The 24,250-nt window shown below is 40.0% G+C and overlaps 1 protein-coding gene across 2 annotated transcripts; it reads right to left on the reverse strand.

Annotated features, from left to right (window-relative positions):
* Nucleotides 1–903: 903 nt before the first annotated feature.
* On the reverse strand, nucleotides 904–23,209 carry syt9a (synaptotagmin IXa). Of its 2 annotated transcripts, XM_039794057.1 has the most exons (7): nucleotides 22,537–23,209; nucleotides 16,110–16,605; nucleotides 15,068–15,623; nucleotides 5,958–6,078; nucleotides 5,690–5,861; nucleotides 5,347–5,476; nucleotides 904–1,565 (listed from the first exon to the last, which is right to left on the reverse strand). In XM_039794057.1, exons 1-7 carry the CDS (start codon nucleotides 22,682–22,684, stop codon nucleotides 1,497–1,499), a joined length of 1,692 nt encoding a protein of 563 aa, XP_039649991.1. In that variant the 5' UTR covers nucleotides 22,685–23,209; the 3' UTR covers nucleotides 904–1,496. The 2 variants fall into 2 exon arrangements, with proteins under 2 accessions (XP_039649991.1, XP_039649992.1); XM_039794058.1 differs by lacking the exon at nucleotides 904–1,565 and having other exon boundaries at nucleotides 5,338–5,476.
* Nucleotides 23,210–24,250: the final 1,041 nt, after the last annotated feature.

Below are 24,250 nucleotides of genomic sequence, written 5' to 3' on the forward strand. Positions count from 1 at the left end.
CAGTCTCCATTTCACAAAAGTAATTAGACACCAGCATTATTATAGCATCATAACACAACACAATGCTAAATGCTAAACATTATAACTGTGGATAACAAGACACTCAAAACCTTGTTAAAATGGAATAGAAGAAGCAGAAGAGGGCTTCCTAGCATGCAGCCCAAAGTGTGATATACTGTCACCTCTATTTCAGATGTAATTTGCAGTTAATAGTTAATTACATTATTGGAAGTTGACCTAACTTTAGCTCTCCAAATCTCATTTTGATTTCTCTCTTATCTTTTTCACAGGTTTTGAAAAAAGTCTTATTAGCGTTCCTCTTGGAATTCTGCATAATTTAATCAGGAAGGCAATTCAATTCCATAATATCTTTGTATTTCTTCATAAGACTCTCCTGTTTTATTTATGTATTGTTGTTGTTGTATACAATACACAGGATTAACAGAAGCATTTAGAGTTGCATTAACAGTGCGGGTCCAATCTCGACATTAGGAGCATTACTAGAGACACAAGGCAGTTGCAGCTCAGAAATATTTATGTTGTACTGTAGACCATACAAGCTAATTTGGCAAAGGTTCAATGCTGTGGCTACAGGCATTGATAATCTGCTCACAAACAGCCTTTCTCGCCTGTTTCAGAACTCCATGTGGCTGTCTTTGTAGGGATTGCACTTCTAATAACACTCATCTTAAAGAGAAATTCAATTGACATGCTACAAAAAAATTCACAACTTAAACAATATAATTCAAACTTTTTTACATTTTAATTTTCATTATTTTATTGTTTCACATGTTTTCTAGTTGTCCATCTTGTTTTTTCTTATATTCCTAAAATGAGGAAAACATTTTTGCACAATTAAATTGTAATGCTCACAACAATTGAACTGGTAGAGATCAACAATGCTTTTTTTTTATAGAATAATATTTATTGATAACATTTAACATATTTTTCTTACAGATACGTTGCCTAGAAAATCAACCGTCACTGTACATCAACTGACAGAACAATACATCGTATTCCCAAAAATAGAAACGAAAAACAAACAAACTAGGAGAAGATATCCCACCAAACCATGACCTCATGCACCAATTTACCACCAAATTAAAAAACAGTATGGCAGTTCAACTGGTTGTTAGTACATTGTGCAAATACAGACTCACCTCATTGAAACAAGTAACAAGACTAAGTAAAAAACAATTACTACTGTATAAACCCAGGAATAGCACAGACTTAAAATGTCTGCATTATGCCTGTTGTTTTTCTTATGGAACATCATAGAAAAGAAAACATCCATCTATGCGGTCATTCAACATGCAACTGATCCAACTGAGCAGAGCTCAAGACAGTTTGTGTCTCTCTTTTCCACATTAGTTTAATGATGTCTGCATTCTTCTTTTAGGAACATATGTGTGCAGCACTCAGCAACACTACAGTCCAAAGGTATACAGCCAAGGCTTCAGGTTGATCGATTCTCTTATCTGAAGTGTTGCTCAAGGCTATGGAGAAGGAGGCGTCTTCAGAGAATTACAGGATCCTCCCTGACTATTACCCGTGGTCCCCTGGTACTGCAAAGAATAGTCAAGCAGAAACATTCAGTTAGAGCTGTGCGATGCACGTGTAAAAACAAACCCTCTCTCACACATATCATATAAACAGATGTCCTATCAAAGAAAACCAGAGATACATTTTCAAAATTGCAGCTTTTTATCTTGGAACCTCAAAACAAATGTATTAACCACCATAGAGTTATAAATTTGGCAGTAAAACAAAACAGTGAATGTCTCCCATTTTATTTTGGGTTTTTGTGAAGTCAGTTTATTTATGTATTCACTCAATTTTATTGGAATAGACTGTGAGACTGTTTGTTGCCAAATGCAAGCACAAAGATTACAGACAAAGTGGCTTACTTGGCAAACAAACACGTAGATAGACCTGCATTTGAACCTATCAGCATGTTAGGGCTAGTGCTTTACAGTTTCGGGAGTGGTGTGAGGATGAGGGACTTGTGAAGACAGAACCACTGACCGATATAAACTGGGAGGAAGCAAATAATAAGTGGTGTTTTTTGAGGCTCCAATGAAGATTTCAAAGTACTATAGTATATGCTTTAAGAGCCATGAAAGAAACATAACTAGCTCAATTTCCAGCTTTCTCTGACTCTCACTGTCTTTGTATTTTGCAAGACGCAGACCTTTGATGTGCACACAAATATACCCAATAAAGCCATTTTTGTCTGAGTGCTGAGTGCACTGGTCAGAGATACCATTCTTCAACTTCTCAGCGAGACTTCCTCTTCTCTGCTGTCAGAATAGGTTATATAGTATCTCTGCCTCATCCACTCTTCTGCAATTCCCAGTGAATGTTAAGTTTTTTCCAAGGGTAGATATTTGGGTAATTGCATTTATTTTGTTTATCACATATTAAAAACATGAACTGCCATGAGAGAGCTGAGTGGCTCTCATCTGAAACCACATGTACCCCAACATGCCTGGGGCTGAAATGCGTCAGAGCTTTGTCTACTTTGTTTCCCTCGCTAGTTCCCCACTGCACTATCTAGAAAAAGAAAGAAAATAAAGACTGTAAATAAAGAATGAGTGATCTGGCACACTCTAGAAAGACAAGGGATCTGTCCTGTGTAGGGACCTAGTCAATTACAAAGATAACTGAGGGTTTAAAACTGGCTTTTTGGTCTTTTACACTAGGTACATTACAGTGCATCGGCATGGTAACTTTGGCACAAGATGTGATGTGTTTCAGAGCAGGTAATATTTCTGCCGTCAGATCCAGATTAGTAAGCCTACTTTCACAAACACAGCATCACCCTCTGTGGACCCTCGTGTTTTTTTAAAAGAGTTTGTTTTCCATAAATGTCAGTAATCCATTTATTTGCCTTTAGTCATCTTCTTTTTCCTTTACTTTTTTAGCATGCAATGTGACAAACATGTTGGCAGCATATATATATATATATATATATATATATATATATATATATATATATATATATATATATATATATATATATATATATATATATCAACCCGGTCTCACGGCAGTTCGTGTAAATATACACGTTATTCTTAATCTATTGATACGTGTTCACAGAGACGTTTTTCTCGTTTTTTACGTGTAACTGTCACGTTATTTTTTACGTGTAAATGTCACATTATTTTCTCGGGGAAAGGACGCTCCATAAGCCGGGAGGCGCCCGCGAGACGGCCCGCGAGGCGGCCCGCTGGGGACGCCCCACAATAACGGGATGGCGGAGGTTGGGTTTAGGAAAAAATTTACGGGGAAGAGGCCTTTAAACGCGGGAAGGGCTTATAAACGCCGGGGAAAAGGCGCCCATAAACGCCGGGGAAAGGGCGCCTTAAACGCCGGAGAAAGGGCGCCTTAACCGCGGAGACGCGCCACAGTAACACGCGGGACAAAACGCCACACGAGGGCGCCATCCCCGGGAAACAAAGCGCCGCGGACGCGATCCGCTCGCCGGGTGAAAGTCCTGTGTTGTTTGACCCATCCACCACCCCGACCAGCCTCCCTACGCGGATTTTCTGCTTTTTATATTACTCCCTACGATTTCGTGCTGTGGCCACGAAATATGCTTCCCATTGAAATACATTAGTTCACATTTTCGTGTTGTCCACCACGTAAAAAACGACAAAAACGTCTCCGTGAACACATATCAATAGATTCAAATAACGTCACATTTACACGAACTTCCATATATATATATATTGTATATGTTCCGCTTTGTTTCCTCTACTGAATCCCTTTACTACTCCCGCTACAATTTTACCACATGGCTAAATAAAGCTTTATCGTCTCTAATATTATCTCCTGGAAATCAACATTTTGCACACACTTTGCTTTTTGTAACAAAATCTGCCTTCAAAAGCAAAGAAAATATTAACATCAAACATTTAAATTTTTCATTGACTGACTCTTGACTGAGACAATGTATTGAACTGGACACACGTCTCAGGGTCTGTTACAGTAATAGCTGATTATAACCATCTACCAAACTTCATTTCATTCATTCATTGTTAGATTTTGATAGCATTTGTTAGCATATTCCTGCCTGAGGCAGGCACGGCGCCAGGATTCCAGTTTTGGATGGGCCAGACCAATTTTGGGTGGGCCTTAAATTAAAAACATTATCAAATCCCTGTTTAACCTAATACAAATGACTGGCTAATATACTGTTATATTATATATATTATATGTGCTTACATAATAAAGATTGTAATAGCTTGATGCTATTTATATGTTGTTGCATTGTAAAAAGTTTCGGTGCTATAGCGCATCTCTCCTAACCTAAGGCCTATAGACTGTAAAAGTGGTCAGGAATCTAAGATTTCCCCAAAACATAGTTTAGTTCTGCTCGTATACCATAAGGCCGAATATTTCACAATTCTTTTCAATTGTTTTAAGTTTTCAACAATATACAGATCAACAACACTGCCCGACAGTTTCAATCAATACTCGGCCACAGAACGTGTTCATTGACAACGTCATCTGTCATGTAAAACAAGACTCAAATTATTTCCTTACTTTAGTGTGATGATTCATGTTATAAACATGAATCACTGGTTGAGTTGCGGGCTCATCCACGGAAGACCGATCCACAGGGCTATATCCATAGGGGCTATATCATCCACTCGCGAGGCAGAGGCAAAGGCACTATAGCACCGGCGCTGGTCGCGCTAGCCGCGCTAACCGCGCTAGCATCCTGCGGTGTCCGAGACAAAGATGTGCTAAGCGTTGTGGATCTCAGCTCTCCTTCATCTCCTGGTTGCAGCGATGACTCTGAGAACGTTCGTGCACGTTTAAGGTACCTAAACAACGACTGTTGCAACCTTGTCCTTTACTGGAAATGATTTTCACACTCTCAGATCACTGGGAGCTAGCCTAGCATACCTACAAGCTACATCCGATCCGAACCGCACTGTCTGCTGAACTTGCGCAGAAACATAAAAATAGACATGACCAGTTTTTTTAAATTGTTTTTGAAAACTAAACATTTAGACAATTTTAGCACAAATTATGAGATTATTTGCCGATTTTTAATAATTCTTCCACAAATTATAATATATTAATTAATTAATGTTTCTTGAGGAAATGTTTTGGGTGGGCCTGTTGAAAAGTGGGTGGGCCTAGGCCCGTCAGGCCCACCCATAACGCCGTGCCTGGCCTGAGGGCTAAAACCTACATGTGTAAGAGCAATGACAGTTTTAGTAGCAAATTATGTTTTGCAAGAGCAAACAAATTGTTTGTGTTCAAAATGTGGTCAGTCCTCGTGCATGCATGGAAACACATGTCACACTCATCACAGTAAAGTCACCTCACCTCAACAAGAGGATGCCAGTGAGCGACAGGTTTTCTGGGACATGTAAGCATTTCACTCCAGTGGTCTCGACCGAGGCTGTCTGCATCGTTGCCAACTCGACACACACCAATGACCTCATTATGGCCTACACTGTAGGTGCAGAGGGGGGGAGAGAGGAAAAAACGTGATCACAACTACCATGCGTTCCAAAAATAATTATGTATTACATCTTGAGTGTGAAAACTCAAACTGTTAAACTAGTTTTATGACAGCAACAAAGAGTCAGAGTTTACAAAAAAGCACTTTAAAAACATTTCATCCTTTTTGTCCTGCAGCAGGTATGGAATTGCAATGGTTCCTAACCGGTCATAGTCCATCACTGCAATCATAAGGCTGATTTGCTCTATATTTTCTGGAGGGACATCAAAGACAATAGCCTCATTATAGACTGGATTCAAAGTGTTCCTTTTCGTCGATGTCTTCCTCTTCTTCAGTCTGCGACCATCGCACATTAGTGAAACCTTCACATATGGATCTATGAAAGTGAGACAAACAGAACGGAAAGACATTCATTTTCATTCAGGATACCAGCGAAACTCTGTAGTTGTAGACAGTATCAGTTTTCAATTACCAGATGCGCCAGTGATATCCATGGCCTTGAGATTGCGGGCCTTTATCATGGTAATGGTCAATCTGCCCGCAGTGGGCAAGTAACAGAGCGAAAACATCAGATCCCCAAGGTCCACATTATCCTGAAAGACAACACAGAATGCATTTACTCTACCATAAGCTTTATTTTGATGATATATTACTCATTTCTGTCATGCAAGTATCTATTGCTATTATATTGATATACTGACAGCTGCTCATATCTAAATGATATTAATGATTATTTCTAGTAATGCTGCTTTTCATTACTGTACACTAGTCAAAGGTGAAGAACCATGGCATAGCCATCTGGCGTTTGGTTACAGAGTTGAATCTCTCTCTACTCTCTTCTGTCACATTGCTCAAATACAAGCCTCCCACATTTCACCCGGCATGGAGACTTCTGTTGAGTTGCAGAAAGGCAGAAGCTCACTTCTCACTTACTCTTAAAATAACTCCACCAAAGAAGTGAGAACCAGGAAAGCACACAAAAGTGTCTGGTGAAGACAACTCCTCCTAAAGCAGAATCTCTTGCTGATCTAGTCTGTGTAGTTTGTCGAAAAGATTGCGTTTCTGCTATTAACTTTCAATGCAATCATTCTTAAAGGGATGCTCAGTGAGTTTAATACGTGTGTGAACATAAAACCTCAGAACCAAGAATCTATGGTATCACATTACTACTCAGAGCTGCTCAGTTAACTGTGGTTGAGATGATGAGATAAATGGCATCTAATGTCTGAAATACAAGGGTGTAATTTTGGGTTCAACATTGGGGTTAAGATCTCCAAAATAAAAATTTGAGAATCAAACACTTCCTTTTTTTGCATTATGCTGAATTTTTCTGCAACAATTTGTTCCTTTTCTGCATCAATTTATGGTGCAGATGTCTTAATTTATGTAAAGGAAATTATATAAGGTTCTTGGGGGGAATTGCACTGGCCAGTTTTGATTATTCGGGGGGTTGTGTTGGATATCGATGGCTTATGGCATTTAAATTTTTTCTTTAAGTGTCTCACACACTTAGGCACTATTGAGTAATTGATCTTGGTTGATTGAACTTCACTGTGCAAAAAACAATCAGAAAAAAATAGATATACTACTTATAATTGGAGCCTAATCTAAGTTGGGTGTTATTCATTTTTTATATATTAAAGGGGTGATAGAATGCAAAACCGAGTTTACCTTGTCATAGTTGAATTACGAAGGTGGGTAAAATAGGCATACATAGAACCTCAAAGTCACCTGTGACACCTATTTCGTATGCAAATCTCACACTTTGAAACTGCTGCTGAAAATGGGCAAATCTCAACAAAGCTAATAGTTGACTTCAACTCGGTGGCCGTACCTTATTTGGCTCTAGTCTTTGTCACGCCCCAACATTTACATACAAACCACTGATCTAAGGCAAGCTGGTCTTCTGAATCTAGGTCACGCAGATCTCAGGAATTTTATACATTGTTTGTCTGCTATTTCATTACTAAATTCACTTCTGAGATTTTTTATGCGAGAAAATATGGGCTAATTGCAAATTTGGTCCGACTGTGTCGGAGTTCAGGAGCTCCACAATCTGACGCGACTGGCGGAGTCACTGCCTTGCAGCCCGACGTTTATTCCCCAATCATTTGTTTAAATAACTCAACACACATCCATTATAAGATTAACTGGAACCTGTGGTTTTTCTAAGTTATAATGCGCCACAAGCAATTGCGGGTGTAACAAGCTTGCTGACCGCGCTCTCACTCACACACACGGCTATTTAGTAGGTAACCCAGAAACGGTGACTTTGCGCTGGGTATGGAGCGTTGCGGGCTGCCGGCCGTGACGGAGCTCCAGCCAGCTGACAGCGGGGTCTGTGAAGGTGGACAGGCTGACCGGCAAGGCTGCAATCCCGGCAGGCACCGGCCGGCTGTCACCTCAGACTGTGGAGCTCCTGAACTCCGACACAGTCCAACCAAATTTGCTATTAGCCATCAATATCACATATTTGAGCTCTACATAGTTGATTTCTCGCATAAAAAAGTCTCAGTAATGAATTTAGTAATGAAATAGCAGACGAACAATGTATAAAATTTCTGTGCAGTGTGTGACGTGGTGTGCACGGAGTGGCATGGAGGGGAGGGGCTGTGTGTGCGTGTGTGTGTGTGTGTGTGTGTGTGTGTGTGCTTCAGCCAACTAAATATTCATGAGCATACCATATAATGGAGATAACCTCTCGTTTCATCCAGGGATTTTTCACAGGGTTGCATTAGGGCCCATAGAACAGCACCCGGGCCATTTTCAGCCCAACCAATGTTACATACCCTATTAGGAGACCTTAAGGAACAGTGTGAAATACCCTATATAATCATTCTATCACCCCTTTAAATATTATTTAATTCAATTATTATTTTATTATTTGTTTCAAACTGAAATTACCCTTGGCATAGTATGAAATACAGTTGGATAATGTGCATTACAACGTACAGTTCTTTTGGCTTAGCAGAGTCTGAAGAAGTTTAATGATTTTTTCATTTCGTTACAAAAATGTCATGATTTATGTTAAAAAAAATATATTATATATTTTTCACCTCTTTCTTTCTCACAAACGTTATGAGTATATGAGTATAAGAAAGAAGGCGGGAGAGAAAGAAAAAGAGTTTAAGACTTCCCCTCCTGAGACCCATATCGCCTTGTATCTTGACGTTGGTCTTTTGTTACAATCAGGATCAAGTATTCTACAAGGCTATGGTCTAAGGCATTTTAATTTGCATGATGGATTAACTGACAATCACTCCAGAAAATGCATTCCACATCCCAAAAGGATCCTGTAGGTTTTACACGCTTCATAGTCCATGGTCTTTGTGCACACTCCAGATACAGGTGGGACTAGAGAGAGATTAGGGCTGGTTGTCATGTGCTCCAGAATCCCTCTTAGGCAAAAAACGGCATTTAATACCTGCGGGTTGGAACCATCATTTACAATTTGCACACCCTGCACTTGTTTATGTCCTAGCACATTAAAGACACAACCATCAATCAAAATAATAAATAAAACCAAAGAAACCAAAAGTAAGCCACATTTAATAGTAATATATTTTAAAGCTTTTGTTTGTATTGCCATGCTCCTTTTCAAAACCATAAAAACTCATAGATCTAAACAAGCCAAATCTGGCAATGGAACAAACCATATGGTCAGTCCCACTGACAATCATGACTTAATGATAATCCTATCGTTCCTAGGAATCTGTACCTTGATTATGACAAATGAGTTCTAATGCATTGGATACAACATATCCTACTTCTGCACTTCTTCTTCTGCACTAGTGAAAGATGATTAGCTTGTTTTTGAGGGTATATGTGTGGAGCATTCAATTCAATTAAATTTTATTTATAGTATCAAATCATAACTAGAACTGCAAGCAGTTATGACGGGGTCCAAGCCTCCCGGTGTTAGTCGCCCCCGACGCGAGTCGCCCCCGACGACCCGGGGAGCATGCAAAAGCGGGACCCAAAGCGTAAAGGTGGGGAGGCAAACGTCGGGAAATATCAAGAGGTTTGAGCCGCAAGGTCTGTGGTACATTGCCGTTGCAAATATCCCATTCACATTGATTGAGTAAAAGGGCAAAAACTGGTCTATGTTGAGTATAGTGCACCCGAATGGCCGATCTTCGCTGAATTTGGTACAGAGTCTCAAAACTGCATGCCGAACGAGCATCATAAGTTCTCATTTCACAGATTCCGCTGGATCTGTGAACCGCGTTGCATTGCAAACGCGGACCCCTAACAAGAGTTATCTCAAGACACTTTACAGATAGAGTAGGTCAAGACCACACTCTATAATTTACAAAGACCCAACAATTCCAGTAATTCCCCCAAGAGCAAGCATTTAGTGCGACAGTGTCGAGGAAAAGCTTCCTTTTAGGGAGAAACCTCGGGTGGTGAGGAAAACTTCCTTTTAGGGAGAAACCTCGGACAGACCCAGGCTCTTGGTATGCAGTGTCTGATGGTGCCGGTTGGGTGTGTGATGAACAGTGGCAATCAAAGTCTCAATAAAGGTAATGGAACTATGACTACAAAAAGTAGCTGTAGTAGTTCATGGCGTAGCAGGGCACTGCAGAGCGTAGCAGGGTGTAGCAGGGCATAGCAGGGCGGGGAGCAGGACCACGGCGACAGCTGCAACCATGATTTAGATGGCACCCTAATCCAAGGAAAACTACTGGGCGAAAAAAACATAAGGACTCCGGGGAATATTACATGTCATTTAGCTGACGCTTTTATCCAAAGCGACTTACAATTAAGTGTTTTCAACCCTGAAGGTTCAAACTCCAGACAACAAGTAGTAAGTGCAAGTACATTAGCTTTAAATAAGTAAAACTACAAAGAGCCATAATAAGTGCAGCTTCAAGAAATATATATATATATATATATATATATAAATATATATATATATATATATTTTTTATATTTATCCGAGATGTAATCAGAAGAGATGTGTTTTTAGCCTTCGGTGGAAGATGAATAGTACATTAGCTTTAAATAAGTAAAACTACAAAGAGCCATAATAACTGCAGCTTCAAGAAATATATATATATATATATATATATATATATATATATATATATATATATATATATATATATATATATATTTATTTTTTATTTTTTTTTTTTTATTTTATTTTTATATTTATCCGAGATGTAATCGGAAGAGATGTGTTTTTAGCCTTCGGTGGAAGATGCATAGGCTTTCAGCCATCCTGATGTCAATAGGGAGCTCATTCCACCATTTAGGAGCCAGGACAGGAAACAGTCGGGATTTCGTTAAGTGATTAGTTCTCCCTCGCTGTGAGGGGGCAGCAAGCAGGTTGGCTGATGCAGAGCGGAGTGGGCGGGTTGGGGTAGAGGGTTTGACCATGTCCTGGATGTATGCTCGGGCTGATCCGTTCGTGGCCCTGTATGCAAGTACTAGTGTCTTGAAGCGGATGCGGGAATAAGCTCCCCAGAGATAAGTTGTGTCTGTGTGCAAATGTCTGAGAACAAGTGTAAGAGTCTGTGTGTACTGTATGTGTGTGCATGTGTGCATGAGCTGTTTAGTGCATAAAACGAAAACAAAGTGTGAGAAAGGAGCACTCCAGATACTGTGAATCTCTGGTCCCCATCGCCACCTGTCACATACCATTCTGTTCCAACTGGGTAACATTGATTAACAATCAATAGTAAAGGCCAGAAGTGTCAGCACTGCAAATATATCAATACTTTGATCATTATCAATATTTCCCTTCCGTCTCTCTCTGACACACACTGATATATTGAAAGATATCTTCCTGTTATTTTCTCAGCATCTCACTAGCTGTCCATTTCTCTTATTTTCTACCCCAGATCAGCTTTGTTATGGTAAATAAATGAATACCTACTTTGAACTGATAGCTAGACCGTTCATATTAAGTCAACCTACACTAACACTGTCTTGTTTTGGTTTTAAGAAGACATAAGCTTTCAAGATATACGTAAGTGCAAATGTCAGTGTACATCCCTGTGATCTGTTGCACACAGGGTTTGCCCTCTAACAAACTATATTGGGGGCTGGAATAGCTAATCAGTCACCCGCTTCTGCATGATCCTTTATGTGTCTATGAATCTGTCAAGCTGGTTGTTGTACTTTGCCACTGTGACAGCTCATTAGAAGCTGAAGCTTCTCACCAGAATGGTTACACATTGTGACCATAGAACATCAAGCATATGGGCACTCTAGAGCACACTGAACGTGTCACCCTGTTGTCCTCAACCTGATAATTCCCCTAATTACATACTACACAGTAACACTACATACTAACACTATACAGAAGTATAGTTCACTGTTTTGCCGTTAGTTTAGTAGTAACTAAAATGCTTTATTTTTTGTACAAATATGACATTTTGTCCTGAGCATATGATTTTTTTTTTTTATTTGACTTTTCCTTGTCTACTGTGTTGTGTTGTGTAAATAAAGTTGAGCTAAGTGTTCGATTGAGATGAGCAAATGACACAAGCTGAATGTCAATAAACATCAATCAAACTATAACAGCTGCACCTAATTAAACTTAACTAAAAGAAAAAAAAAATTCCAGGATCTTGACGCAGCTGTCTTTAAACTCTTTCTGGCCATGAGTACCTCTTCCATTCCCTACATGCACAGTAATATAAGACCACAGTGTCCATCAACACCAGACAATTCAAGTGAACCTACTTAATGATTGACATCTACTATTTATGAACTACTACTTATTTTTGTCCCTTTTACGTACTCAAAACCCAGTTAGACTTTGTATGTATTATGAAAGTGGGACACAGCTGCTGATTTTGTGGATGCCAAGTGTGGTTATGGCCGTATATATGGCTTGTACTGTGTGAGTGGCTGATATGGCCTACATGCACTTTTCAGTGCAGTGAGTGTGGTCAAGCAAAGACGGATTGGATGGATCCATCTAACCTGTCTTTGCTTTCAGCATTCACTGGTTACAGAAAGCAGCAGCTAGCAGCTAGGTAAAGCAGGAGGATACAGAGTGTGTGTGTGTGTGCGTGTGTGCGTGTGTGTGTGTGTGTGTGTGTGTGTGTGTGTGTGTGTGTGTGTGTGTGTGTGTGTGTTTGGGTGCGTGCGTATATGCATGCGTGTTGTGAAAGAGAGAAAAAAAAAAAAAAAAAAAAAAAAGTATTTTTAGAGGCCATGAGTAGGAAGATGTTAATGGTCTTCAGCTAGTCTCATATTGCCAGAGCTCCACAGTGCTACAGTATGGTCCGTCTACACTGCAGACAGCCCTTTCCGACAGGGAACTGAATCTGTAATCTATGCTGTCTTCAAAGACACCCGACTCCATTGACACAAGATTATTTTTCTGGGCTTTTTTGGATAGGACAGCTGAAGAGAGGAAGGTGGAAGCAATTTTACCTCGAAGAACACAGGAGTTGCTGGTCTACCACTGCCTCCATCGGTTAGTTGCTGTTCTAAGGCTGCCTCAATCAGTTAGTTTGTTTGCGTTATTGCGTGACTTTGGTGAATCTGAACTAATTATTTAGTGTTAAACAAAAGTAATAGACTATGCTAGCTGCTAGTGTGAACTAAATTTACATACATTCCATAGCAACCGCCTCAGTATGGGCAGGCAGGCAGCCAGCCAGCCCAGGAGGGCCTATTTCATTGTGAACATATATTAATATATTTTAATTGTAATGTGACTATAACTTTTATATTGCCATGCGTGATGACCGTTTTATAAAAGCAATAGCTCACTTTAGCTTGGCATTGGGCCAAACAATGCCCCTTAGCTGTGATATAATCACAAAATATCATGGCCTGTCTTGAGATATTGCTTTAACAAAATACACTCAAATAGGCAATTCTAAAACATGTTCACCAGATGCCTTTCAAATGTATTTCTGCACTACCATCTGGTTTAACGATTCACACACACAAATGATACACAGTGGAGCAGTTATTCTGAATGAATGAAAATTAATATCACAATTAAATGATGTACATCTCTTGCACAATGTGAGAGACCAAAGTAGAAAAACACCTTAACAAGTTTCAAGTTTTAACAAGTTTCCTTTCCTGGCTAAATTACATAGACCACATTACTCCAGTGGCTATATTTAGCCTGGATTGACAGTGGATCGGTAAAAGACACAAATTCAGGTCCTGAGCTACCAAGCTTATTAAACTGAAATAGCTGCAGTGCAGACCATTTGCATATGCAGTGAGGGACAGAGCAGAAGGTAACAAATCCTCACACACACAGCTGCTCAGTAATATAGCTGCATGCTGCTTTATACACTGTAGAACTGACTTAGTGGTTTGCTAAATGGTGCCAGGTAGTTGATATTACAGTTCAGCAATAATAAAAGTGTTTTCTCTTAAAGAAAAAAAACGACAGTATATTACAACTTGGGTTTTTTTGGGACATCGATTCTATCGGTTGTGATAGCATTGTACTCACAAAAGAGATTGCTCGTATTTCTGAACGCTTCAACATTGCTAAAAATAGACAGGGTAACAAACCCAAGAAGAAAAAATGTCATCTTAACAGATGTAACCGAGGGCAGGCCCTACGGAAATTTAACCCACCACAACACCTGCGCCTCACTGATCTTGCTTCATTGACCTCACTAGGATGAAATGAATTGTCTGCAGCGATCAATGACGAGGAATCGTATTAAGGCCACTTAAGCATGCCACAAAGAAAGGGATCAATTGCACATTACAGCTGGACATGCTCACATGATGAAATGCCTGTCAATGAAGCAATCACTGGAAGCATATACCCATAAATATTGACACATATTGTCTATTATACAACAGATTTGTCAAATATATGTAAGCTGTACGGTATTGGAAACAGTCAGAACATAAAGAGCTCTGACTTGTGTGGACAGTGACGAAAGCATAGTAACAGGCGCTCATGACCTCATACTAAAGTATGACCCTAATGCTCTCCCTCTCTTACACACACACACACACACACACACACACACACACACACACACACACACACACACACACACACACACACACACACACACACACTGCCTCCTAACATTTCTACTGGTCTACATTTTAAAAATTGAAAAGGCAATGAAGCACATGTGTAAAAGTTGTTATATAATAGTACAGTACAGAAGCCTGAGATGTACTACTGTTGGTAGTGGCTAGTCTGTAAAATACTGCAAGAGGCAACTATATTGATGTCAGATATTGAACAGATACTTACTTACTGCTACAAGACTCTCCATCTCACCAGCAGTCAGAGACACACAAATCCTTTTCTTCAAAGTGAGACCTATTGACCTTACCTACCAACTAATGCGTCTCTTGTTTATTCAGAGCTGACAGCTCAGTGTGTTTAAACAAGCAGTCAACTTTATTACTTATTTTACACTTTATACTGTCAGCGAGAGACAGACTGTGCTGAATTGAAGGACTCAACTGAGCTAAATCATCTCAGCTCTCATTAAAGTTGCAGCAAATCTGTCAGACTTCTTAAAACACATTTTGCACATTTGTGGTAATAATAATAAATTAAACATGACATGGCATATCTAAGTGAGCATGACATCATATTAAACATAACTGGTGACTCACCGAGGAGACGTACTGGATGTCCCGACAGAGTTTCGTCTCCCTGGGAAAATCTGCCAGATCCAGGAAGTTGTCCACAACCACTTGGCCAATAATGTCATGACGTGAAAACCGGTCAAAGTCATAGACACTGAAGTGCAGCTTACGTGTGGGAAGCTCAGAGTACGCCACGGGAAACAGGAAGACCTCATCAAACACAGGGTTCAGCGTCTTCCGGTGCACCTTGGTCTGGTGCTTGGTCTTGCGATCAGGTAGCAGGTAGATCTTAACATAAGGGTCAGAGGTACCAGAAAAGTCCTTGGCTGGGAGGTCCTCTGCTTTGTGGATCTTAACTATTAACTGTTCTTGGTCACAGTCAAATTTGAGGATAAAGTGCAGGCGCCCACAGCCCCCGCCTCTGCGACTGCCTTCATCTCCCTCAAGGGAGCGCTGTTTGTAGAGCTCAGGTTTAAGGCGACCAAGGCCAAGCCCCATTCCAGTGAGGGAGTCCTGCCTTTGGAACTGGGCCACATTGAAGTCTGGGTTGGACAGGTTGATATGCCTGCGAATGGACCCTTGTCTGTGGGCAGAGGAAAACCACAAACATCACTATACAACATCAACAGATTAAGTCAGAAAAGGCATTTACATCCATACTGGATGATTCTGCACCTCACAATTTACACTCAGTGCCAAAGTTGCATGCCCATGAAGGAAGTAGTGTTCTCTATATGTAGCACGGTGTAAAGCTGTGTAGTGTAGAGTTCACGTCCTGTTAATACACATTTTTGCCAGTACAATCTTTTCTTAACCTTAAACGTATTGTAGTTGTCATGCAGAGAGATTGTAGAAAGCAAAAAGTTAACAAAAACATTGGCATTGGACTTTAAACGTGGGCTTTGAATGACGTTTTGCAGAATAAATTGATCTTTTTGTCTGGCAATGGTTAAGAGCCATGAGCACTGATGAGTTCAAACATCAATGAATGTAAAAGGTTGGTGGAAGTGTTCCAGAAATCTAGTAGTTATGACTAAGACAAAACGATAATCAAAAAGCTTATACTGACCCAACTTCCGACATCAAGTCACCAGACGGTGGGGGTTCAGTGGTCTGTCTCTGCATACGAGGGTTGGTGTGAACCCCATTTACCCGGCTTTTACTCTGTGCGTCCAGTGGGATGTCTGGAGATGTGTGACTGATCTTCATAGCTGCCTCAGGTGTGGCCATAACCACAGGTGGGGGTGATACGGGAGTCATCGGAGCCTCCACTGACACTACAGACGCCACAGGAGTGGGCTCTCTGGCAATGGAGCAGTGTGACGACTCACGGCGGTTCTGCGGCGGGGGGTCCACAGCTGTGTATACTGGCTGCCTGGCTGCAAGCTGTGAGGGCAGAGGGCTCATGGTGGGGTTGAGGTGCCCATGGGCCTCCTTGGTTGTGGGGGAGAGCCCATGCTCCCTCCATGGTATCCAGCAGAGCTTCCAGGAAACAAACAGGGAGACCCCAAATAGGGCCAAGCCACAGGCAGTCACTACCAGTGACAACAGACTCACCGATATATCTGAGAAGGTGACAAGAGAGACAGGAAATAAGGATCTGACAGTGAATTCAGTTTTCTTCCTGCTTTGTTGCAAAGCTACACATTTACCCTTTCATCATCATCATCATCATCAGCAGCAGCAAATACTGTGAAAACCTTTTTACACATATTTCATCATAGTGTTATTGCAATAACGCTCACGGGTATGTGACGGTTTATGCTGGTTTCTCTTCTCTCTCAATGTCTTATGACGCATCATGCTTCTTTGCACTACGTCACAAAGAAACTTTATTCTACATTTTGACAAAAAATCCTTGACTAGATTAATATGGATTAACTACATTTATTTAATTATCCTCTGGAGCCTCTGACTGCAAACCCCCCCTCCCCCCAAAGCAAAACATTAGGGTTAAGGTAAAAGCTTTAATTTCTGTCAGACCCTGAACTAACTCTGATTTATGTCTTTAAAGTCATGGGCCTAGTCTATCCACACTTACACACTGGTATGATTGGTGAAGAGCTAAAACAGAGTAGACATCATCAGTAGAGTTTAGGTCAGCATTTAGGTTACATTATAATTAGGATGGAGTGCATTTCTGAGATTAGTTTCTTTAAGACTTCCTCCTTACATGTAATTATCAAAGGCATACACTTTCTATGCTTGAGTTGACTGATTACTGTAAACGCTTGACAACAAGATAACAGCAGAACTGAAGTTAAGTTCACAACAGGAGTTATCTTTGTCAAAACAAAGTCTTCACATGAGTGAAATGGTGTCTTATAACCACATCCTAATTCAATCTAATCTTAAGCCTTTACACATACGTCAACCAGAAGGTAAAATACAGTCAAGACAGCTACTTTGCAATTAGCAGATAATAATAGTGAAGTAATATAGTACCATTACAAATATTGTTCTAAACCTTAATGAGCTTTACAGCAATAAGAGCCCAGCCCATCTGGACATCAAGACTAAAGAGTACATGTATTGCCATGCGCCACAATTTCAGTCCATTGTTAATCTTGAATTGTTTTTCACCTAGTTTTTCCCTCAACTTGTCTAAATGGATAGGTCCAGATTTTTTTTAAGTCTGTCTTAACACAATACTCACATGTCTATTGAAAGAGTTGGAATCAGCAACTATATTTGTTCCTCTTCTCCGAACTGGCCGTGCAGTGATCACTGCTGCTTTAGTGGACAATGTTAGGGAATATACGGTCCACACAAGTTCAGCCGAGGATAACATGAGGCTTCAGCAGTCTGAGTTAGACAAATGAAAGGTGTCTTCCAAAGTCATCCTTTGAGTGAAAAATTCCCTCATGCTTCCCTTGACAGTGTTTCCTTGCTGAGGTGTAGCTGATGTATACTAAAAACAATGAATTGTGTTCTATACAAGACTGTAACTTTGGAAAGTAGCCACTTAATATGGCTAACTCAGACTGTTGAAGCATCGTATTAAGCTTTGTCTGAACTTTAGAATGTAATTAGAGGAAAGCAGAGTATTGACAGGAGGAATGATCACAGCGTCCAAAATCTTTTCCAATGTGCATTGGGGAATGTGAGTACTGTATTTTACATAGACTTGAGACTTGTAATGCCCTTATGAACTGCCATACCTGTATAGCTGCTGTAATTTTTACTTTCATTTACTGTATTGAAATATTGAAAAGTCCAGGCTCCTGCACAGTGTGTTTTTTAGTATCACTACTGTATCTTTTATTGGCTAAGCCTCGTTCTGTGCGAGGGCAGTGAAACAGACTTGAGCCTAGTTTATGTGCTGCCTGTGCAACAGTTGCCTACAGTATTATAGCAAAGGGGTTTTGTTGAGGTAAATGTTGGTAAAGATTTGTCGGAATTTAAAACAAAAACTCAAAAGAAACGAATAGGTATATAATCATTTATTTTGATCATACTAATGAGTAAAATTATCCCATTTCACTTTAGATGCACTAATGATTGCTTTTCCTGAGTAAATATACTCACATTGTTTAGCACAGTGTGTCACTGCAATGCATGCTGATATGTTTAAAGAAACATAATAAACAAAATGAGCATCACATCAGGTAGATGTTGATTACCAGACTATAGATAGATGTATTTTCCAGATGAGCTGACAACTCGATGTATATCTTTTTGGTGAGCATGGACAGTGGCCAATATTTAGTATTTATATGGTGCATGTCATAACAGGTAGTATCTAAAAGCAGCTTGATTGCTAAACTCACTGTCCCACAGTTAAACCATGACATCATAACTTTTATTCATAACAAATAAAATAGTATATTAATATGAAGACAATATTAGAATTATGTGTTGTGTACGTGTTACCTTACTAAGGTATGAATAATTTGTTACAAGTGAACAATTTCCGACAGTTATTGAATTCCACCCTCTTTTTCCTTTTCTAATTATTGCACTCTACGTTCAGTAGAAAATCCTGAATATAAAGATATGCTACTACAATTTTTCCTGAAAGAGTTTGTTGTTTTGAATAATGCTGCTTAAAACATCAGAACATGTTGCAAGCAGGAATAATCCAGGAATCATCTTAAACTGAAGCATGCCAGGCACATCTGATGTAGAGCTAACACTTGCTGTTTGTTAGTTAGCTTTTATATTTTTTATTATGCCATTAACATTCATATTAGTTAAAAGTAAATAAGACAAAATGTCACACCACATTTACAGTCACAACAAATCTCAAAAGACTTAAGACGGTAATACGTTTGCATTACCTACCCTCCAAATCAGCAATGCCTAATGCACCATTTTTCTGTGTGTTGGCGCTGTCCAGACCTTGCACAGGAACTTGGACAAACTGTCCTTGCTCTGAGATTCTGTGAATACCAGAGTATGTGTGATTTGGGAGAATAATGTGGATAAATTGAGGGACTTGCCATCTGAGGACACTGAGTCCACAGTCAGTTTGGTAGGCTGCCTGCAGAGTGCTGCCTGGCAGAGAAGAATCTATAGACATCTGGAAGGATTCAGAGACTGCATCACAACAAGGATGGTGGACCAATTTTAGAGCACAGGACCTTCAAAGGTGCAATAGTGTAGGAGGCATGCTAAAAAAGCAATATATGACCTTCTACCTCCTGAGATGTTTTTTAAGATTGCTTTAAACATATATTTGTGTGTGTGTATACAGTTTTTGGAAATATCTTCATTTCACCTTTGTAGTACAGTTAGTATCAACACAGAGTACACAACATATATTACACATGAGTGGTTCTAATTGCTAATTGGTTGTTCTCAAGGCCCTGACTACTGCCGGTTTCTAGCCTCACAGAATGTTAGTTGCATTGACCTGATGGTTCTTGTCTAACTAATTAGATGGCTACAAAAAAAAGTGGTACTTTGGATCCTGCTTTAGCAACCATTACTGAATTCACTTTCTTGCCAATTCTTCGATGAAATGATAAATACCACCCTCATGTCTGTACGCTAAATGTGAAGCTACAGCCTGCAGCCAGTTAGCTTAGCCTAAAGACCTGAAACAGGGGGAAACAGCTAGTTTGGCTCTGTCCAATAGTAACAAAATATAAAAGCTAAAGCTAATTAATTAACCCATTAAATCTCCTTTGTTTAAAGCAAAATGTAAACATGACAAGTCATGGTTTTATGGGAGGTTATGTGCTAGATTAATTCATGGTGGCATTCACATCATAAAGGGTGGACAGGTTAGATTTCCATGTTGTCAACTTGCGAGCATTCACATACAGGATAACTCAAGATGGTTGTATGATTGTTAGTTGGCTGTGTGAGCATAAAAAATACTGCACAGTGACAATGTAACACATTCAATAAATCTGGGTTAAATAACCTTAAAGTGGACATATTATGCTTTTCCGTATTTTCTGTCATATCTACAATGTTATAATGTTGGATTTTCATGTTAAACGTGGCCAAAATTTCAAATATTGAGGTAAATGTATTTTAGACAAATCCCTGTCAGCTAAAACGTTCTGAACACTCCAGTTTCAACAGCAACTCTAAGCCGGCCTTCTATGATTGGTCGTCTGCTCTAGTTAGGCAGGTCTGGAGTTTTATTTTTTTTTCTTTTGCTGGTCATTTCTCCCCAATTTTAGGTGGACTTTACTGCTGGGACATGTCCGGTTGTGTAGTATTTGGTTTAGGAGCCTTTATTGTTGATTTTTCACAGTACATAGTGAATGCAGAAGCCATGGGCAGTATGAGAAAAATTTTTAACATTAAAACATGTTAACATGTTCTAGTACAAACACAAAATACAAGTATTATCCAGAAAATGCTAGATAATAGTTGCCCTTTAAATTATGGACTTTGGGAAGGGAGTGATATATTGATTCATTTTGATGTGTTCCACTTTCCACATTAATTGATCACTCTGATTATCTTTCTGATACCAGACACATTTGACAAGATGGCCACAAATACATCTCCATTATAAATTACTTTTAACAAGAAAGGATTTCTCAAGTTGCCAAGTCAATATGTTGTATGAATGTTTGTGAAAAACACATAAATGTTCATGAGCAATACCCTTAACACTTAAAGTTTTTGATCTTTTATCTACTGTTATCTACTTCCTTTGTCATTCTTATTATGGGTGCTGCCAGCATGCTGGGTTACTGAAATTGAATCGTATAGGCAAGCCATCCTGATAGCTAACTCCACTACAGCACCTACTATGGCAATTCCACTTTTCAAACTGTCAGTGCAATGGAAAAGACAAGACTGGATGGGCCTATATGATGAATGAGGGAGAGAGGAGAGAGCTGAGAGATTAAGGAATGGAGGAAAGCGGGAGGAAACAAGTAGGGAGAGGTTGAAGCAAAGGGGTGCAGAGAGGTAGCATGAGGAAAGGAGGTGGAAAATAATAAAGGTCTTTAATGTGGTGAAGAATGATTAATAATAAAGCAAACTAATGGAAGCAGAATGAATGGAGTAGGAGCAGTTACTGTGCTTTCTTGGTCCTGCACATTATCTCCCTCGTTTTTTTTCTTCTGCACACACACACACACACACACACACACACACACACACACACACACACACACACACACACACACACACACACACACACACACACACACACACACACACACACACACACACACATATACATGCAATCTGACAAAGATGGTTAGCCTAGGTGTTGCTAATGATGAAACGTGACTCTGCAGTCACATTCATTCTTCACATGTGACTGAATGCCCGCTTTGTTTTTCAAAAACGACGTCCTTTTCTGCAATACAGTTATATTTAAATTTCTGTACATCCATTTAGTAAATGTTTCACGGTGCATACATGCTTTAGGTAAGACGAAAACTTAAATATTTGGTAAACTATTAAAAAAGTAGGATAGAGGGAATGTGCCACGAAAGTAACTGCTACCGGTGAGCCCAAGCGCAACTCAGGGCGGAGAATCATCTACAGGCAGTTGTGTTTGATGTGTTATTCTGTGACAACACTGCCGGGGTTGTACGTATAGATCCCCCTTTCGTAGTTAGGGTTAGGATTAAAGGTTGGTTCAGGGGGGGAACAGATCTCGACGGTGAAACAGAGTTCTATACAACACCGGCATCTGTGCACGTGTCAAGAATGAACTGGACTAATAGCACACACTTTACAAATGTCAGGTTCACGTGAATGTTGTTTGGAAATAATAATTTAACATTTTAGACCTCGAATTTGGCTCTCCGTGAAAATAAGAGCCTATCGCCGTGCACGTGTATTTCGTTGCAATGGAAATTATAAAATAAATAAGATAATAAGTAATGTGGGGAAACATGGTGAAGATCGAATTTACAAACAAATGGTACTGATTGTAAAAGCACTCTAAGTAAAAGCTTGGACCACCTTTTTGAGTTTTAGGCGCAGAATGTCCAATTAAAGAGGTCACATGCGCGATTACTGCAGTTCAAACAAATGCAACCGTTCCATCAAGCGTGCAAATGATGCCTCACCTGAATCCGTATAACGTGGCCTGGCAAGGTCTCGGAAATAGTAGATGAAATCCAGGCAGTGTTCGTTCTGCACTTCCCCCTTCGAACAAAGATCTGACAGGAGTTCAAGTGCCTTTTGACAAATCTTTTCATCTCTGTCTCCAGGCATTTCCCACCAGCATCCTTATAAATGGAAGGTCTCTTATAGGCACCACCACCACCCAACTCCGCCCGCCTGACAGTCACCTATTCCACGCTACTCAGCACGGCTTCTGGAGTCAACTATGCACACCCTACCCACACGATGGAGTCGACGGAGACGCTCTCTATTGGAAAGAACGAAAAAACACTAGTCCAAGTGACCGAGAAAGCAAGATGCGTTTCCCACATGAGTTTTTTTTTTATGCAACATTCAGTCAAACGGTCTCCTCACACTGCTGCTCTGGTTGAAAGCCACCGGTTGAATCCACGCATCGCCACTGCGGCGTCGTGCGCTGTCCAGGGTGCTGAAATGTGCGCGCGCTTCAGAGCTGGACTCTTGCACAGAGAATCATTGCACCAGGCGGTCGTTGTCATCTAATGTCTTTACGCCTTCAAGCGGTAACAAGCTCAGGAAAAGTTGAGCAGCATTTACCTAAAGGGAGAAATAGCTGGATTTGAGAGCGGCTCTACCTGTAGCGAAATCCGATCACTTCTCCGCTACGACGAACCTGGTGTGGTTTTACGTGCATGCACGTGGCCAATCAGAGGATGACATGATTTTGTGTGTGTGTGTGTGTGTGTGTGTGTGTGTGTGTGTGTGTGTGTGTGTGTGTGTGTGTGTGTGTGAAAACAGTCAATTTCTGTTTATGCGAGGTATCACTCAGTAGCCGCGCATATAACGTTGCATGTGCACGTTTTGTGTGAGAGATCCTGTCTTTAGTTTGTTATTTTTTGTAGTCAATTAAATCGTTTCTTGATTGTAATCAACACCTCCATATATTTCTCATGGGACAATCAATGTCAATATTTCAAAGAGTGTACATCATTGTGCTCATTCCTGTATTCATTTACATAGCTGATCAGTTAGTCTTTCTAAAGGCACACAGTCAATTTCATCTATACTGAGTTCATTTCAGTGATTGACAAGTCCAGTAATTAGGGCATAGACTATGTGGTTTCAGGGTGCATGCCATTACACTTGAGTGTAGAAAGTAATAGCCTGAGTGTGCACACCACACCAAGTGACATATAATATGCTCTAGCCTAATCTTGACTGATAATCTCATGTATGATATAAAATGGTCCTTTGATGTAATGAAGACGTATAGTAATCATAATGTGGTTATTGGAAGAAAGAAAGTTCAAAGAGGATGCCAATAGAGGGAACAACAGTGTAACAGAATTGTATGTAAATACCTTTTATGAATATATCAGAGCTTCAGGATGTCCCACTTTTTCTGTTGATTTCAAAAGGGAAAAAAAGAGATACTAAGAGAAAGGGATGAGGGGATGAAAAAATGACTAAATTTGAATGCCGTGTTGGTGATTTAAATGCCTTTTCCACTAGCAAAAGTGTGTTTTCCATTCAAAAATCTTCTCACAGCGGTAAGTCAGCTTTCTTGGTGTCCATGGCAACTGTAAAAGACAGAAGGCACTCTTCGCCCATTTCTTCTCTCTTCTGTCAGCCACTCTTCTCCACACCACCCGTTAATGCTCCAGCATTTTATTTCCACTCAACCTTTTTCCCATTTTC

The sequence above is a fragment of the Perca fluviatilis genome, chromosome 3, assembly GCF_010015445.1.
Source record: "Perca fluviatilis chromosome 3, GENO_Pfluv_1.0, whole genome shotgun sequence".
Taxonomy (NCBI): domain Eukaryota; kingdom Metazoa; phylum Chordata; class Actinopteri; order Perciformes; family Percidae; genus Perca; species Perca fluviatilis.